We start from the raw sequence: 18,199 nt of genomic DNA, 5'->3' as shown, positions 1-18,199 counted from the left end.
ACATGGTTTCAGGAGTCTTTGAAATTTGCATCATCTGGCCTTTCCTAACGGTGACTGTGATAAAAACCAGAGCCTTAACAAGCTATTTAAGGTCTGACACCTTGTAAAAGTTGAGAGCTTAAATGTCGAGGAGTGCCCAAAGTTTTGCATGGCGCTCCTTTACCTAGCGTGGGTTTCCTCCAGGTGCTCTGATATGTTCTCCTTGTGTCAGCGTGGGTTTCCTCCAGGTGCTCCAGCTTCCTCCCACAGTCCAAAGACATGCAGGTTAATTGGTGACTCTAAATTGTCCGTAGGTGTGAATGTGAGTGTGAATGGTTGTCTGTCTCTATGTGTCAGCCCTGTGATAGTCTGGTGACCTGTCCAGGGTGAACCCTGCCTCTCACCCAGTGTCAGCTGGGATAGGCTCCACCCTCTGTGACCCCTAACAGGATAAGTCGTTACTGAAAATGAATGAAAATGAACGAATGTAGATATAAATGGCTCATTCTAAGGTGACGAAAACACTAAGTTCTTACTTTCAGGTGATTATAAACTAATGAAAACAGTTATACACCATTTCTGCCGATACATCCCCCTAAATCAGCAATACTAAATGTATGGTCACATCTTGGTGGCACCCCCAACCATTTTCTATTTCTATCCATCCATCCATTTTCATCCGCGTATCCGAAGCCGGGTCACAGGGCAGCAGCACCCCAGACGTCCCTCTCCCCAACAACGCTTTCCAGCTCCCCATGGGGGATCCCAAGACAGATGATATCCAGCGTGTTCTGGGTCTGCCCCGGGGCCTCCTACCAGTGGGAGAATTGCCACCTGGGAGCTATGTTGTCAGGTGCTAATAGTTCCTAGTAGGGTCTCCCAAGGCAAAGTCTTCCCAAGGGAGGAGCCAGACTAAGAACAATTCAAGAAGACCTTGATGAATTGGACAGTTTGGACCTTGTGCACCTCGCCCAGTATGGGGACACCGGGGCCTCCCTCTGGGGCCAGACCTGGGAGGGGAGCTCACCAGCGAGCGTCTGGTGGCATTTATAGCATATTAAGACTTACGAGTAGCAGATGACTTTTATTTTGACAAAATTTTAAGGCATTTACATCACAAATTGGTGCATAAAAATAAAAAATGTAGTGTTTGACACTCAAAATTCTCTATCAGAGGAACCTAAACCACCGTTTCATACGTCCCTCGCCAATGTTGAAACAACACCGACACTCTTGTTATAAAATGTGCCACTATACTCCAATTTCTTTTTCATGCAGTTTGCTCGTGTGCTGAAATAATTGGCACTGTGTTCATATAACCTTCACTTCACTGTGATCTTATTTATCCTTTGCCACATTTCCGAAATTTCCCCGATGGGATCATTAAAGTTTCATCTTAATCCTGCTGAGCACAAAGAGATCTGTTATTTATGATAAACAGGACTTTGCCCAACATTATTTATTTGTTGCCTCGGATTAAACGGGACCAAACCCCAAACCTCCGGCTGATAAACGATCAAAGCGCGAGGCGTGATCTAAATATACACACAGCGAGGATGAATGTTTTAAAATGATAGTTCCTTTTTTAATCAAAGTAACAGCACATCTACCTGAGTAAAAATATTTTCAGTGCCTTCAGCCTGTCTGCCAGAGTCCTTTTCATCAACCCGTCTGAACCCTCACATTAACCACACACTCAGTGACTGACAAGACCTTAAATTAAGCTTCTGGAGCTGCTTGATGAGAAGGCTGGTTATTATTATCATTATTATGACATTTCTTCAGTGTTATTGCTGTTTTCATTGTCACAGGTCTTAAATCATGAACATGTAGTGCTGCTGCCATCTAGTGCTTCAAACTTTACCCTCTGTTTAAGAGACAGGGGACAAAAACAGACATGAATCACTTTAGTAAATCCTGGCCAGAGTCTATATATGGATCTGCATCTCTGGAGCCGATGGACGTGTATCGATGAAAACAGATTTAAGAGAGCATAAAACAAATTCTCAGCGTTCCTCAGTCTGCAAGTCGACATCTGATAGGCTGCTGCTGGGCTGACTCGATATTTAAAGTTTGGTATCCAATGATAAAAGGCACTTAGCTATTAGCCACTCTACAGGGGACCTATCAGATTTCATTCATTTTGAACAAGACCGATATCACAGCATGTTTCCAATTCCTGTGATGCTGTTTCATGTGAATACATGCTGACTTAGAAATTAATTGCTGCAGTGTCATTTATTATTATGCACAGCTGCAGAGATCAGTTGTGTTGTCTGGCTTCTTGTAAGACAGCTCTGCAAATCTCTCTCTATATTTAACAGTCGTTAATAAAGAAATGTGACTATATGACAACATAATACAGCCTTTAAGTTGAGTCTCACATGGTGTATTTTACATACGAACCCTCTAATTTGAAGGTTGTTTTTATAATTTTGATTTGGTTTTTATTTCGTTTCTTTTTTTATTTTAGGGGCAAGATTCGAGTTCAGAATAGGTCAGAGGTGTCAAACATATTGTCCATGGGCCAGAACCGGCCTGCCAAAGGGTCCAGCTCTGCCCACTAGATGACTAGACTGAGGGTGTTTTCACACTTGGTCCTTTTCAGCCCTCTAAGAAGACTCAGAGCAGCGACTCAGCATTTTTTGCACACATGTGAACAATCCAGGTCAGGTCTGAGTTTGGTTTGCTTCAAGTCCGTGGTGCGGTTCACTTGTCAACACAAAGCACTCCAGGTTCACTTTGCTCTTTGCCATTGTGTCCAGTCCTCTAGATCACATGCTACTGCACTGGGACCCTTAAAACAACAGATGAAACCATGTCAGCCTGTCACGTTTGCAAGGACGCAGGACGAGGAGTAGTTTGGACCGCAGAAGATCCTGCACGTCTCCAGATGTGGAATGTAGAATACATCAAACAGCAACAGTCTACAGCACAGAAACACTAAGGTTTTCCTCCAGTTTTAAGGTCATCTGAAAGCGAGGGAGTTCATAACCACACTGCAGTGCCACATCAAAGTTAAAAAACAACAACTATGTCAGTATATATTATATATAGGCTGTGGTGTGACCAGAAAGAGAACCGAGTCCTTATTCTGTTGATCCGCTTTAAGAGGACTGAGTTCAGTTTGTTTTAAAAGGACTATATGTGAAAACACCTGAAGACCCTACGGTGCCAGGTTTCAGGAGCAAGTTAAACAATGCGTTGCCAACTTCATGTCAAATTCTGCTTCAGAGTCTTCTTCACCCTGACCAGAATACATGTTTAAAGATATTGAACACTGTGGAGAATATCGTCAATCAGCAGCTTCAGTTCAAAAGAATCTGATTGTTCAGAAAGAAAGAATCAGGAGATGTTTGGAGAAATGCTCATGTAATGACTGTGAGAGCTAGACTGACTGAACGTGGACATACTGTTGAAATTACACTTATTTTTCTTAAGACATCTCAGGCTGTTCGTCTGTTTTGTAAAAGGATGAATGTCTACAGGATGTACTTGTAGTTCTTTACACAAAAAGGGGAAAATATTGGAGCTGACGTAACTTGTAGGTTATGGTGCGGTGGTTTTATTAGTTCATGCTGCCCATGAACTAAAATGAGTTTGACACCCCTGGAGTAGATACTACAATACAAATACAGCACAGTGTGAGGCTAACTGACTCCCAGTCATGTGGAAATCACGGTCTAAATAAACATATGCACCAATGCCTCCTCGTTTGTTGTGTAGACAGATTTGTTTGATAAAGGCTAAAACCAAAGACATGTCCTGTACATGTATATCTGTTTCCATTGCTTTTCCCCCTAAAGTCTAGTTTTAATTTAATTTCAGTTGCCTTGTTTGAAGCTGTATCTCATGTCAAACTGTAACAGCAGTTCTGTTCTGTGCGTTTCCTCCCCATTAATCATCTTGAGTCAGTGCACTGATTTCTGTCTCTCCCCTGGTGTTACCCACTAATTAAGCAGATGTCTTCACATATTACCTTGATAGCGAAATCAAAAACTTTTAGATGTGTTGCTACACATCAGGCCTGCAATTAATACCTTCCCTAAAATAACTTTTGACACTGCAATTACTAAAGACGTGTAAAGACTGTACGCTATGCTGTTGCACTCAACTGGCAGGTGCCTTTATTTTGAACTTATCTGTATATATTAAGTAAACATATTACATCACAGGATATCTACACTTTCAGACCTTTTGAATTTTTCTAACCAACAGGTAAGTGCACATATATGGTAACATTACAGTATTAGGCTCAGTTAGATCAGACAACTTTCATGCTGGAGACACTGACTTATTCTTGCCAAAAAATAAATTAAAAGATGCATAAGTGAAATTAGACAAAATGTTTGTGGCGATTATGACCCCATAATTTAAAATGTAATACCTTATACAACCTAATATTTCTAGAGTTAACTTCAACGCCCTCAGTCTCTTTTTGAGGACCTGCAGACACTACACAATTGAGGAGACACCACAGCGTGCATCCTACAAACTACCTGAATCAAATGTCTACACATTAAATTTCCCAAATGTACCCATTGCAGGAGTGTTACACTCTTCTTGAAAAGTGTAATTTACATGGTCAAGCAGTATCCACAAGTGTGTACATCCTAGATGATCTGTTTGACTTTGAGATTAATAGACAAGCTGTGTTCAAGGGGTGCTGACACAGAACTGTTAAACAGTTTTAAACCAGCCACCAGGAAGCAATTATCTGATATTGTTTACAGATATCACTCATATGCACAAATATTGTCCAGCACAGAATGCTTGTTTAATTTGTGTATTAAGGCTTATAAACCTGAGTTATGTATTCTTTATGTCTCATTTCTCATTTCCCCTGCATGACAGACTGACACAGTGTGTAGACAAAGATGAATGAACAGACATGGCTCATTTAGCTTGGACAAAAAAACACATTTATTAGCAGTGCTGAATCATCCCATCATGGCCAGCCTTCCGGAGATCACTGAGCCCATCTGAGGACGTGACATTTAGTCCAGCTGTGAGAAAATGAAACAAGCAAAGCATTAGATAAAATGACATGACATGCACATAGCATATAATTTGCCATACAAAGTTACATCAGCTGAATCATGAGGGCAATACTGAATTAAAATGATGCTGAATAAGCTGCAATGTTGCTCTGGAAAAACAACTGCTCATGTAAAGCTACGTTACGACATAAAAACACTTCATAAACTCGCTGACAAACAATTTAAACAACTGAAAACTCGGCGTGAGCAGAGCCTGAGCATCACCTGATAATCAGCAACACAGACGATGTTTACAGTGATGCTCTGCTTAATCCTAAACTAACACTGCGGCGGGACATGCTGTGAAATATAACCTGATAACTGCTGAGTAATTATTTAAAAATGAACAGTACTCCTTACCTTGACGAAGCCGATGTCTTTAGCGTACTGCCTGAAGCACTGGCGGCACATGTTGAGTCCGTATTTACGGATCAGCCCGTGTCTGTTCGAGCATACCCGGCTGCAATAAAGGAGAAATGAGATTAATCCTCTTATCTCACATGAACGGGTAAATATGCCCCTAGTTACCGTCCATTAACACGAACTACAAGTGCGGAAGTTCACCGCTGAACCGGTTATCATTTGGTATGCAGCTAAGTTAACTGAGCATCCCGGCTAACCCGAAACATTATTAGCTCCACTAACGTTAGCCTAGCATGATTAAAACGGAACAAACTTTACTATAACCAACTCCAGAATTTATATTCCAGCGCATTATTAACTTACTGATGCTTTTGTTGGTGTAGTTTCGTCTCAAAGACAGTGAGCAGCAAACTAAACACAAGGCTAGTGCTAATCAGTTAGCACGGCGCATCCTCCGCCGCCATATTGGATTAGAGCAGCTTCCATGCGGTGCAAATTTAGTGATAAATTTTTCAGTATAGAGAAATAAAAACAGCTCCAAACTGACCCGCTTCAGCTCATATATCGATAATCAACACATTAAAAGCAGGACTGACCAGGATCGGGATCCCTGACCGAATTTTCTGGGGTGACTCCAGTAGAGCTGCTGGTGGCCCATCTTGTCTCTTTTCGCTCGAGTGTCGGAAAGGAAGAAGGAAGGGACGCGCATGCGCAGATGAGGCTTTCAGATGGCGTGTTTCCGGCTGTGGTGTTGTTGTGTGGCGCCTCCTGGTGGTGGAGTGAGCTGCGGCATGTAGCGGGATGCAGCCTGCAGGTGGCGTTACAGCAAAGACAGAGCGATGATAGGAGGCATTTAAATGAATAAGCGGAGGAATTACAGGTTGAATATGACGACACATACTTTTTTATACCTTTAAATCTTGATGGGGTTTATTTGGACTCAATTTCTATCGAATAGAAGCTAAAATATGAATGGTGTATTAAATATTTGCAGCAATTAAGACCTCACTAATTCAGATTTAAATTGATACGCATTTGCGCTATAAAGGAAAGGAGTTAGTATCAAAATTAAGTTATCTGGATAAACAAAATGCACGTAAGTAGAGGAACTATATGACAGCAAATATATTTCAAACCTTCACATCTTGATAAGACCTAATTTGGATACAAATTTTTAACAAAAAGAAGCTAAAAGATGAATAACAGATAAAATCTTTGCAGCAATTAAGACTTTACAAATTCAAATTTAATCATCCATTCATAGGTGTAGATTTCGCCCCCCCCCCCCACTTAATATTTAAAACTATATGCATTTGTCTCCCCTATTAAAAACACTAAATTAGCAGAGCACTTGTACTTTGAGATAATTGAAGACATAAATTGATGCACAACATTTTCAGATTTTTTTAAGACAATATCTTTGCAGCGGCTGAGACGGTTATTTTGTATTAAATGGATTAAATACAAGAAGTGATGCAATTTATTGATGAACTGATTAGTAATTTTGCCAAAATGATTTTATTTATTTATTTAACTTCAATCATCCACACACACATCACAGCTGTGCTAATCCTGTTTTTGCACATTTCTGTTATTAAATGTTTAGCAAAAGACATTTTAAAAAATACCAGAATTTACCAGACAGCATTTTGCACATTGGAGGCACTTATTTCCCAAAATGATTTAATAACCTGTATGAATAGATATTTGCTGATGAGCTAATGTAGTGGGTAATGTAGCCCCAAATGATTAATCTTCTTTACTTCTTTTTCTTTGTAATCATCTACACTCACAACAAATCTGATACTAGTTTTACATATTTCTGTTGAGGAATATTTCATAATTTTTTATTTTTTTTTAAATTACCAGAATTAAGTGAAACTCACTAACAGTGTGGGCAGGCATGTCGTAATAATAATAATTAAAAAATAATAATTTAAAACTTAATTTTAGTGATCATCAAGTCTCATCTGTAGTGGAATTAACATCATATTATACATGTATACTCTTATCGTGACCGCCCACCAGCAGATGGAGACATGAAATACAACACTTTACAATGTATGTAATATTCATTCATTGTGCAAAACAAGAAAAAACATGTTGGACATTGGATGTTCTAATAGCATCGATACCGATGATGTGCCGATGTTGTTGTGTGTCCCTGTGACAGACTATTCCACAATTTGGGGCCAACACCTGAAAAGGTTGCGGAGCTCGTCTGAGATCTTAATCCTGTGTGAATCTGCCATGGCATGTCTTTTATTTGTGAACTAAAAATTCCACTGCAAACTCCATATTTCCATATCCACCATATTTCACCAAACACAGAGGTCAGGTGATGATATTTGTCCCATGTGAATTTGACATCTCAGTGATTTGGGGTCATATTTAGTTTCTTGACATGACACTGAGGCCCATGCAGTCTAGTTGAAAAACAATATCCTGGGTGAAAAGTAACACACGAGAGGTTCTCACCAGTAGAACATATCTTTTGTCTTTTCAAAAGGGGGAATAGCAGCAAACATGAATCATATTTATAAAGAGAAATTGTTTCTGTCTTAACTACATTACATTACATTTTTAGAAGTGTATGTTAATTCTAAACCTTTCAAAGAACACATTTTTAATCTGTGCCCTCTTTTGGGGACAGTGGGACTTGCTTCTTTTCATTTTCCATACTCAACTCAACTCAAACTTTATTTATAAAGCACATTTAAAACAACCAAGGTTGACCAAAGTGCTGAACAGGTCAATAGAAATAAACAAGCAAATACAATGAGGTACATAATAGTACACCACAATAATAACCATAAGATACATAAAATACAATACAATAAAATAAAATACAAGAGTTATAAAATAAGATAAAATGTTTGGGTGTCCATCTCAACCTGAGTTAAAAGCCTGAGAGAAGAAGTGGGTTTTAAGAAAAGACTTATAAACCTCTAGGGTCTGGGCAGACCTAATGTGCAGGGGCAGGCTATTCCAGAGCCTAGGGGCAGCCGTCCCAAAGGCAAGGAGGGAGCATGAAAGTGCAGGAGTTCAGTTAAATAAGGGGGTGTCAGCCCATTTAGGGCTTTAAAAACAATCAATAAAATCTTAAAATCAATTCCAAAACGCACTGGAAGCCGGTGTGATGTGTTTGCGTTTACGCTTTCCAGTGAGGAGGCGGGCTGCTGCCTGCTGGACAAGCTGTAGACGGTGTAGCACTGACTGGTCAATACCGACATAAAGCGAGTTACAGTAGTCCAGACGTGAGGTTATAAAAGCATGGAATACCCTCTCTAGATTTTGGGGGGAGAGATAGATAGCCCTTTACTTTAGCTAAAAGCTTGAGTTGATAAAAACTGGTTTGTATTACTGATCTAACTTGTTTATCAAATTTAAAAGCACTGTCAAAGGTCACACCGAGATTTTTAACAGAGGAACGGATGTTAGGAGTGAAGGGGCCCAGAAAATCAGCGGGGTAATCAGAGGGGTCACATCCAAACATAATGATCTCTGTTTTGTCCTCACTGAGATTTAAAAAGTTAGTGTCCATCCAGGATTTGACATCTTTTAAACATTCTAGCAGTGGCTGTACAGAATCCTTGCTAATGGATTTAAGGGGCACATAGATCTGTACCTCACCTGCGAAACAGTGAAAAGGTATGTTGTGTCTCTTAAAAAATCTCCAGGAAACACAGGTGATACACTTCTTAGACATGAATTTAATCATGTAAATGTAATGTTCTTTTGACATGATGTCCACTACAGGGGACATGTCCCAAGAGGTCACAGAAGCCCTTAACTCACCCTACTGATGCTCTGCTTCAATTTGCTGGAGGAGCACAGTGTGGTGAAAATTCATTTTTGGGGTGGATTTCCTCTTTAAATGTATGTATGTGTATATCAAACCCTGGTGTGAACTCGTTAAGTATTTAAAGGTATAGCAAACCTATCCCAGGCTGTGATGAGCCAGCAGCAGGGATATATGATATTTAGGGTGTCTCGGGTGCCCCCCGCTGGCCCAGTGCATTGTGGGACAGCGGCAGCCAGTGGTTCCGTATTTGGGATTTTCACAGCTAGCTGATAGTTACGCGTTCAGGCAGCCTGCACGGAGGTATGGAGGTGAAACGGGACGCCACCGTGCCGATGAATGTCTCTGAAATGACCGCACGGCTGCTCCGGTGTTAGGTAAGCGGTGTAAACACGGCTGTTGTTGTTGTTGTTTGTCATGGACGGTGTTGTTTACGAGCTCCGGTCTGGACGGGGCTGCCTGGAAGTTGCTAGCTGATGCTAACTTACTGTTAGCATCGGCAGGATGCTCGCTGTCAGGGAAAAAAGCGAAGCTGCGACGCCAACTGTTGTTTTTAGTTGAGACGAGAGGGTTTAAAATCAGTCGGTGAATTAACGTTCAGTCGTTTTAAATATCGATTAAAGCTGCCGTTGGCTCGGTTTGTGTGACAGCGGCTAATTTAGGACAGAAAGACCGGTTAGTAGGCTCCCAGTTAAACACTGCTGTTTTACACGAAGAAGAAAAATCATAGCGACAGACTGGTGTGAATAGAAACAGCTGGGTTTTAGTAAAAGAAATGCAGGAGCAGTTTCAGCTGCAGAAATGAGGAACCCCATACAGAGGCATGCACCCTGCAGATGCATCCAGTATATAGGTTAGATAGCTTTGCCATTTAATCAGCCGTTAACTTCTCTCCTCAAACTATACATCAAATGTCATTATAGTGGAGTACATGTTTCTGGTTGCATGTATTCAGAGTTTTCTAATAGCTGCCAGGAATGTGTTCATTAATGTTATCACACTCTAATAGATACCAGTGATGGTGCCACACAGTGACCGTCCAGCAGAACAGTGTCCAGGCAGGGGAAGACAGATAAAGGGGTCAGGAAGGAAGCCTGGAAGACCACTAATTTGATAACAAAGAAAAGATGGAGGTTTGGATGGAGGATCTTGAGCAGAGAGGGCTAATCAGTATTGATAATGCAGTTGGGGCCAGAGATTTATGCAGAGGGGGATATAAAAGCACAGGGCGATAATCAGCATTGATGATATAACTGAGGAGGAGGAGGAACAGAGGAGGAAGGACCAATTAGAGTCTCCTTCTTGAGAGAGATCGGGGATCTCATTTATAAAACAGTGTGTAGGATCCATACTGTAACGCTACGTACGAACGAAAGCCAAAAAAATGGAGTGCAACAAAAAGTATTCAACAGTTTCTACAATCTGGCTGCCACCTCACCATCTGCGTCGTAAATTTCCCGCCTCCCATGGGTCAAATGGATCACAACTTTTCCATGGGAAGTGGCCTCCTTGTTTTTTGTACAACAGCAGTACAGCACAGAATTAGACTAACAAGACATTTATATAAAGACAAAATAGGACACAGGTTGTAGAGTTGTAAAGTTGTAAAGAGGACGAACAGGGGAATAAGTACCAGTCAGATGATTTTTTTAAAAACCTATTTAACCTTTATGGGTCTCATTCATAAAACAGTGTGTAGGATCCATACTAAAAATGTACGTAAAAATTGCGTCCACCAAAAGTATTCAGCAGTTTCTACAATCAGGCTTCCACCTCACCATCTGCAGCGCGAATTTCCCGTCCCCTATGTGTCAGATATGTTCCCATCAGGTCTGTTTTTGCAGATAACAACTCTTCCGTAGGAAGTGACCTCTTTCAGGCCTCGTTTTGTGTGTACGCAGTGTTTTAAATGAGACCCCTGGTCAACACGCAACAGCAGTACAACACAAATTTACACAAACGGCATTTATATAAAGACAAAATAGAACAGAGGTAAAATGAGAGGAAAAAGTGGCAAAGTTGCAGTGTAAGAGGAGGAACAGAGGAATATGTGTGTTTAAATGTATTTAACCTTAATTCAGACACTGAGACACAGGTGTCATTCTCAAGAGAGACCTGGGATCTCATTTATAAAACTGTCTGCAGGAACCATACTAAAATGTACGGACAGTTTCTACAATCTGGCTTCCACCTCACCAAGTGCACTGCCAAATTACTGTCTCCTGTGGGTCAGATATTTCCCATCAGGTCTGTTTTTGTGAATCACAACTTTTCCGTGGGAAGTTGCCTCTTTCAGGCCTTGATTTGTGCGTAGGCAGTACAGCAGTACAACACAGCATAAGACAAACAGGACATTTATACAAAGACAAAATGGGACACAGGTCATAAAATGAAGTTGTAGTTTAAAGAGTGATTTTTTTGTAAATATATTTAACTGTGATTTAAATATTGAGACCTGGGGTCTCATTTATAAAACAATGCATAGAATCCAGACTAAAAACAGACAGTAGCCAAAAATGGCGTGCGCCAAAAATATTCACATTAGACAAACAGGACATTCATACAGACAAAATAAGATAGAGCCAAAGTTTTAGTTTCAAGAGGAGGAACGGAGGAAAAAGGAACCAGTCAAGAGTGATTTTTTAAAAACGCATTTAACCGAAATTTAACCAGTGAGATGAGGGGTCTTACTATAAACCTGTGTAGGATCCATACTAAAAATGTACGTACGGACAAAAGTCAAAAATGGCATGCACCAAAAAATATTTGACCATTTCTACAATCAGGCTTCCTGTCTCCAAAATGTTTGATAGCACGAGTCAAATATTCTCCCATAAAGTCTGTTTTTATACATCAAGTATAAAGTGGCCTCTTTCAGGCCTCGTTTTGTGCGCACGCAAAATAAGACACAAGTCATACAATGAGTGAAAACGTGCCAACGTTGTACAAGTTACAAGAACAAACCCCCACAGATGCTCTCTCCAGATTTTGAAAGTAGAAGTAGTTTAAAGTCCTGAGGGGAATCATGCTGGGCAGACTCAGTTCCTGCTGAAGCACGTCCCAGGTTGAGGCATTTTCACCAAAGTCTGTTCAGACTGAGGGGCTGGAGAAAGTGACGAAGCCCTGGGAGCAGACGCTATGACGGTGCGTCTCAACCGGGGGCCTTGAGGGCGTTCCAAGGGGTCCCTAGAATAGTTTATTTTCATTGAAGCGAGCCCAGTGTGAGCAAAGCCCTGTTCGCGCTGCACAAACATTGCCTTTGGGACCTCTAGTAACTTGTAATGATTGTCTGTCAGATTTTCAGTCATGTTTTATTGATAGAGCACATTTTAAAAGTAGGAACATCAGCCGAAGAGTTCTACAAAGACAGGAATGATCGAATGAAAACAATCAATCATAAATAAGAAAATATGAGTAAATTAATAAAAGCATACAGTAAATATCTAGAATCATAATACTGCAAAAATACCAAACAAGATAACGGACGACGGGTTTGAAGGTGTCACTGGAGGGCGAAGATTTAATTGTTGTCGGAAGCTATTCCACAGTTTAGGGCCAACACCTGAAAAGGTTGCAGAGGTCGTCTGTGATCTTAATCCCATATAATCTGCCATGTCTGTAATTTGTCAAGTAAATTTTCCTCTGCAAATTACCTGCTGTATTTCACCAAACGCAGACATCATGTGATGATATTAGTCCTGGGATCCCTGAGATTTGGGGTTTAGTTTTTCTGTTTTCTCTGCACCTTATTGAGGCTGCGTTGGTGATTACAAATGAAAGTTATGACTGCATTTTGGGTACAGGAAGCTCATCTCACTACACAGCATGGAGACCCATTTGCAGATAGAGCAAACGCAAATCCATCAGAGGAGCGAAATCTGTAAAGAAGATGAGATGAATAACGTGACAGTGTGTGGCAGCGTCAGTTCTGTTTGTTAAACCCACATTTAAAAGTGAAAAAGGAGGTTAACGCAACACAGCACATCACTGCACTTACAGAGTTTGCGGAGCACAGAGCGCTGATGTGAAAGGGGGGATGGGTAATTTCTAAATCACATAAGGTCCCCAGGTGATACTAGTCCTGTGCGAATGCGGCTCAAGAGTCCTAAGCAATCATAGGTTTCACTTCCTCCTCAGTTATCTCCTCAACTTCAGATTTCTGGTCTCAGTCGTGTCTAACAGCCCAAATCTTCTCAGATGGAGTCCCCTGAAGCGAAATCTTATCAAATGGAGGTCGGCGACCTAACGTGTATTAATTTAGGTTGCGTTGACATGAAAAAGGTTGAGAACCACTGGGCTATGACAGCACTGTTTATGTGACATGTGAGTGGATAAATTTGTGGGCAGCAGGCTGAGGATGGCTTCATTAACGAAGCTGCAACAGTGTAAAATTCTGCGCATGGCTAGCGATGAAGAGTTGACTGCAGAATACAGAGTGTAATGGTGTGTGTGTGAGGAGGGGGGTTATGACTCTCAGAGTGAAGCATGTCTGAAACCATGTCTGTGGTTTGGGTGATCAGCTTCCTGTTATGTGAAATGAAATAATTGCTGTTGTTGTAAGCGAGCCTCCATTAGAGCTCATAATCATATGATCTCATCACGTCATCGTTTTACAGATTGCCATCTTCCAAATTGAAATCTAACAAAATTAGTTACTGGATTTTTTTTCCTGCATCAGCAAATGGAGTTGCTCAGTGGTGGAGCTCGACAGTCAGCCCAGTCGATTATCTGATTAGTGAACAGTATCAACTAGAGCTGCAGTGATTAATTGATTAGTCGTCAACTACTAAATTATTCGGATTGAGGTGGTTTGAGTAATTTTTTGACTTGCTATTTTTATTTTCCAGTATGCAAAATGCACAGTGAACAATGACTTAATAATGACTTAATAAAATAAGTAATCGGAATAGACAAATACATTAAACTGCAGTACAGATGACTTTTAAGAATAAAAAATAAATAAACATACAATCCACCTGACAGTGCTTTTTGCTTCCACCTCACACCTACTCTTAGGCCTTTATAAAAGCAATATACCCTCCCCTCTCCAGCCAATATTTTTTTGCCCTATTACAATTCGTATATATGATATTCTTTCATATGCGGCAACTTTTCTCATTTTCCAGTCTTAAAAAAAGCAGGTGCTCCAGGTGCTTTCCAGTTCCTAAGAATATTCTGCCGCCCAATTGTTATTGCCGTCTGGGTCCATTTCTCCATATCTTGAGGGAGCACCAACAGAACCCCAATGTCTCCCAAAAGTTTTCGACAAAGTGCAAAATGTGAACCTGTAATGTTAACAACTAGAGATGTACAGATACCACTTTTTCCTTCCCGATACCGATTCCAATCCCTGAACCTTAGGTATCTGCCGATACCGAGTACCGATCTGATACCAGTGCGGAGGCATTTCCGATACTGGTATCGGTATCGGTACAACTCTATTAACAACTTAGCTGTGAATCTTTATCCAGAAGTTTTGAGTGTTGGGGCATGACCACAGTGTATGTATGAAAGTGCCTTCGTCCCTCCTACATTTCCAATAAGTTGCAGAATCCCTAAACCAAGTCTGTACCCTACTCAAGGTCCAATAGTAACAATGTTGAATTTTAAACTGTATCAGTCTAATTTGACCCTATTTTTCCTCATCAAATGATGCACCCAGATCTTCCTGTCAAACACTTACCAGAGCTGCCACTTTAATTTCCCTGGAGGACATTAATATTTTGTAGATTTGAGTAATTTGCCTTAGAAAAATAAGCCAAAATTCTCTGAATCCAGCTTTTTTAATGTGAATGTTCTCTGGTTTCTTTACTCCTCTATGACAGTAAACTGAATATGTTTCGGTTGTGGACAAAACAAGACAGATGAGGACGTCATCTCGGGCTTTGGTTGACATTTTCGGATGTTTCATAGACCAAGGGCTCCTTACTGGTGCAGCCACGGGGTCCAGATTCTCCTTGGTCATTAGTTTGAGGTCCACACAGGTTAATACATTCAGCGTCATACTTGCGTTTGGACGTGTCATCAAGCGAGTTTGCCGTCTCTCTGAAGTAGCTGTCCTGTTAGTCACTCACGCTACAGCAGGAAACAGCACTTCAAAATAAAAGCCCTGTGTCAGAAATTCATTGTACTAAAAGATAAAGTGTGTTTTTTACAATCATGACACGTTCGCAAATCACTTGTGGTCCATTCAGAATGGACCCGCGACCCACTTTTGGGCCACGACCCACTAGTTGGGAACCACTGTTGTAGACCAAACAACTAAAGGAATAATCAAGAAAATAATCAATGATATAAATGACTGTTAGTTGCAGCCCTTGTATCAACTAATCGACTGCAACTGAGCAAACTTCATACACAGAAAATTATTAACAGTTTTGATGATTGATTAATCATATAAGCTTATTTGTTTACTCAGGCATTTGTTAGTTTTACCTCATGAAACATGACAGTTTGAATCTTTTCTCTGGTTTATATTGTGTTAATATTTTGTGTGTCTAAATGAGCCATATTGTGTTATACTACTTATCAGTTTTGAAAATGCTCATTATTAGGACTGTGATAGTGATTTCACCCCTAACTGCCCTGACGCACCTGACTTTATTGATCTATTTCTCATTCAGGTGGTTCATGCACACTGCTACCCTGCTGCCTCCCAGCAACCGTCATGCCTTATGGAATACTCATCCACCATCAATGACATTCCAGCGGGACCCATGTTTACAGCAACAGTTCATTTTGCCAACAATTAGCTCATATCAGCTTCTTTTTAATCAGGCTTGCTCCCTTCGCTAAGCACACCACCGCAGTCGCAAACCTGTGCTTTCTGTTTCTCCGCAATCAACTTCTCTCCCTTCGCAAGAGGCTGCCTCCCCTATCATGAGATTCCGAATCTACAAGAGGAAGGTGGTGATACTGACTGTGGTGGTTGTCATCTGTGGCCTAGCTTTCTGGAGCAGCGGAAGGCAGAAGAAGAACGACGGAGGCGGAGGAGGCGGCTCGTTCCCCAAGGAAGTGGAGACGGTGAGGAGAAGCAGCAGCATTAGCAGCAGCAGCAGCAGTAGCATCAACAATCATATCCAGGTGCAAGCCACACCTGCCGTCAGCAGGGCACCTGTTCAGCCCCCTGTTATACAAGCAAACGACACACACCAGGAGAAAGCAAAGGACAAAGAGAAGATACCCAAGCCTGAGGCAGATAACACCACTTTAGTGTATCGCGGCATCGTCTTCCAGCTCAACTTTGACCAGACGATAAGAAATGAGGAAAAGTTTAAGGCGGCGCGACAGAAGGACGATCTGGTCGTGGTGGTTCAGGTCCACAACCGACCTGACTACCTTAAGCTATTAGTGGACAGTTTGCGGAAGGCCAGAGGTGTGGAGAGCATACTGCTGATATTCAGCCATGATTACTGGTCCCCTGAGATAAATAAAGTGGTGGCCTCTGTTGACTTCTGTCAGGTACTTCAGATTTTTTTCCCCTTCAGCATCCAGCTGTACCCGCAGGAGTTCCCCGGACACGACCCCAGGGATTGCCCCAGAGACATTCCCAAAAAAGACGCCTTAAAGCTGGGTTGCATCAACGCAGAGTACCCCGACTCATTCGGCCACTACCGTGAGGCGAAGTTCTCCCAGACCAAGCACCACTGGTGGTGGAAGCTGCACTTTGTATGGGACAGAGTCCGCGTCCTGAAGGACCACAAGGGCGCAGTCCTGCTGATCGAGGAGGACCACTACATGTCCCCGGACTTCATCCACCTGTTAAAGCTGATGTCGGCTCTCAAACGGGAGCAGTGCACTGACTGCGACATCCTCTCGCTGGGGAGCTACAGCCACATCGGCTACTCCAGCAAAGCAAACAAGGTGGAGGTGAAGGCCTGGAAGTCCACTGAGCACAACATGGGGATGGCTCTGAGTCGAGATACGTACCAGAAGCTCATCCAATGCACCGACACGTTCTGCACTTACGACGACTACAACTGGGACTGGTCCTTACAGCACCTGACCGTGTCCTGCCTGCCCTCCTACTGGAAGGTCATGGTGAGTGAGGCGCCACGGATTTTCCACGCCGGTGACTGCGGCATGCACCACAAGAAAGCCTCTTGCATGCCAATCAGCCAGAAAACCAAGATAGAGAACATCCTACAGAGCAGTGGGAACCAGCTGTTCCCCAAAAACCTCCTGATAACAAAGAGACTGCCAGCCAACGGGGCCGGAGGCGTGGCCCCGCATGTGAAAAACGGAGGCTGGGGAGACATCAGGGACCATGAACTCTGCAAGAGTTATGTTCGATTACAGTGACCTTAATTGCTACTATTATATATTATTGTCTCTTTTGCATCCTCTATAAAGAAAAAAGCCTTTTAAAAGTAAATCTTTATGGACTATTCTTCATATTGCCTGTTTTATCGGACTGTTCCAAATAAAGACGAATGTTGGATTTTTGGCTTCTTTAACACAAGTATGTCTTTACATCGAATTATTTAAGTGATTCCTGGCAAGTCTGCTTTGTTTTGTAAGTTGTAATTAACAATAATATACTAAACAATATATTGTTGTGTTTTCTCTAACAAGACTTTGAGGTCGGTTACTTTTAAAGGAGCACTGTGTAGGACTGAGTGCCATCTAGTGGTGAGGACTGCAGGTTGAAACTGGCTCAAACTTCTCCTTTGTGCCAAGTGTGAACTCCAGGTTAGGATTCTGTAAGTGTTCATTTTCCAGGTGGTTTTTATCAGGAGCTGAATTATTCACAGAGGTCTCATAATAATAATAATAACAATAATAATAGTGATAATGTTGTGTTCACACTGGGAGGTTAATTACAGGTAAAGTCAATGTAAAGACACAATAAGCTGCAAATTCCTGCCAGGCGGTGCAAAGGATGAGACGCGAAATACGTGAATGAAGCAAGTAGTGCGATTTCACGTCATACGCTTATTCAAGAGAGTTGAAAAATCTGAACTCCAGGAACCAATTTGCACCGCAGTATCAGAATTAAGATTCTCCGGGGACGTAT

General features: G+C 41.6%; 2 protein-coding genes across 2 annotated transcripts; one reads left to right on the top strand and one right to left on the bottom strand.

The window, feature by feature from the left end:
- Nucleotides 1-4,878: 4,878 nt before the first annotated feature.
- Nucleotides 4,879-6,103, bottom strand: rps29 (ribosomal protein S29). The gene is made up of 3 exons (XM_049590548.1): nt 5,978-6,103; nt 5,379-5,478; nt 4,879-4,985 (listed from the first exon to the last, which is right to left on the bottom strand). Exons 1-3 carry the CDS (start codon nt 6,088-6,090, stop codon nt 4,977-4,979), a joined length of 222 nt encoding a protein of 73 aa, XP_049446505.1. The 5' UTR covers nt 6,091-6,103; the 3' UTR covers nt 4,879-4,976.
- Nucleotides 6,104-9,405: 3,302 nt separating this feature from the next.
- mgat2 (alpha-1,6-mannosyl-glycoprotein 2-beta-N-acetylglucosaminyltransferase) lies at nt 9,406-17,731 on the top strand. The gene is made up of 2 exons (XM_049590501.1): nt 9,406-9,560; nt 15,807-17,731. Exon 2 carries the CDS (start codon nt 16,063-16,065, stop codon nt 17,482-17,484), a length of 1,422 nt encoding a protein of 473 aa, XP_049446458.1. The 5' UTR covers nt 9,406-9,560; nt 15,807-16,062; the 3' UTR covers nt 17,485-17,731.
- Nucleotides 17,732-18,199: the final 468 nt, after the last annotated feature.

The sequence above is a fragment of the Epinephelus fuscoguttatus genome, linkage group LG11 (genome assembly GCF_011397635.1).
Source record: "Epinephelus fuscoguttatus linkage group LG11, E.fuscoguttatus.final_Chr_v1".
Classification (NCBI taxonomy): domain Eukaryota; kingdom Metazoa; phylum Chordata; class Actinopteri; order Perciformes; family Serranidae; genus Epinephelus; species Epinephelus fuscoguttatus.
Note: the sequence above shows the minus strand (reverse complement) of the source record. Positions and strands in the feature narration are given on the sequence as shown.

Coding starts and splice junctions, on each gene's coding strand:
- rps29 (XM_049590548.1), bottom strand. CDS start 6,090: ATGCGCGTCCCTTCCTTCTTCCTTTCCGACACTCGAGCGAAAAGAGAC. Junction 5,479..5,977: donor GGTCAGGGATCCCGATCCTG/GTCAGTCCTGCT, acceptor CCTTTATTGCAG/CCGGGTATGCTCGAACAGAC.
- mgat2 (XM_049590501.1), top strand. CDS start 16,063: ATGAGATTCCGAATCTACAAGAGGAAGGTGGTGATACTGACTGTGGTG.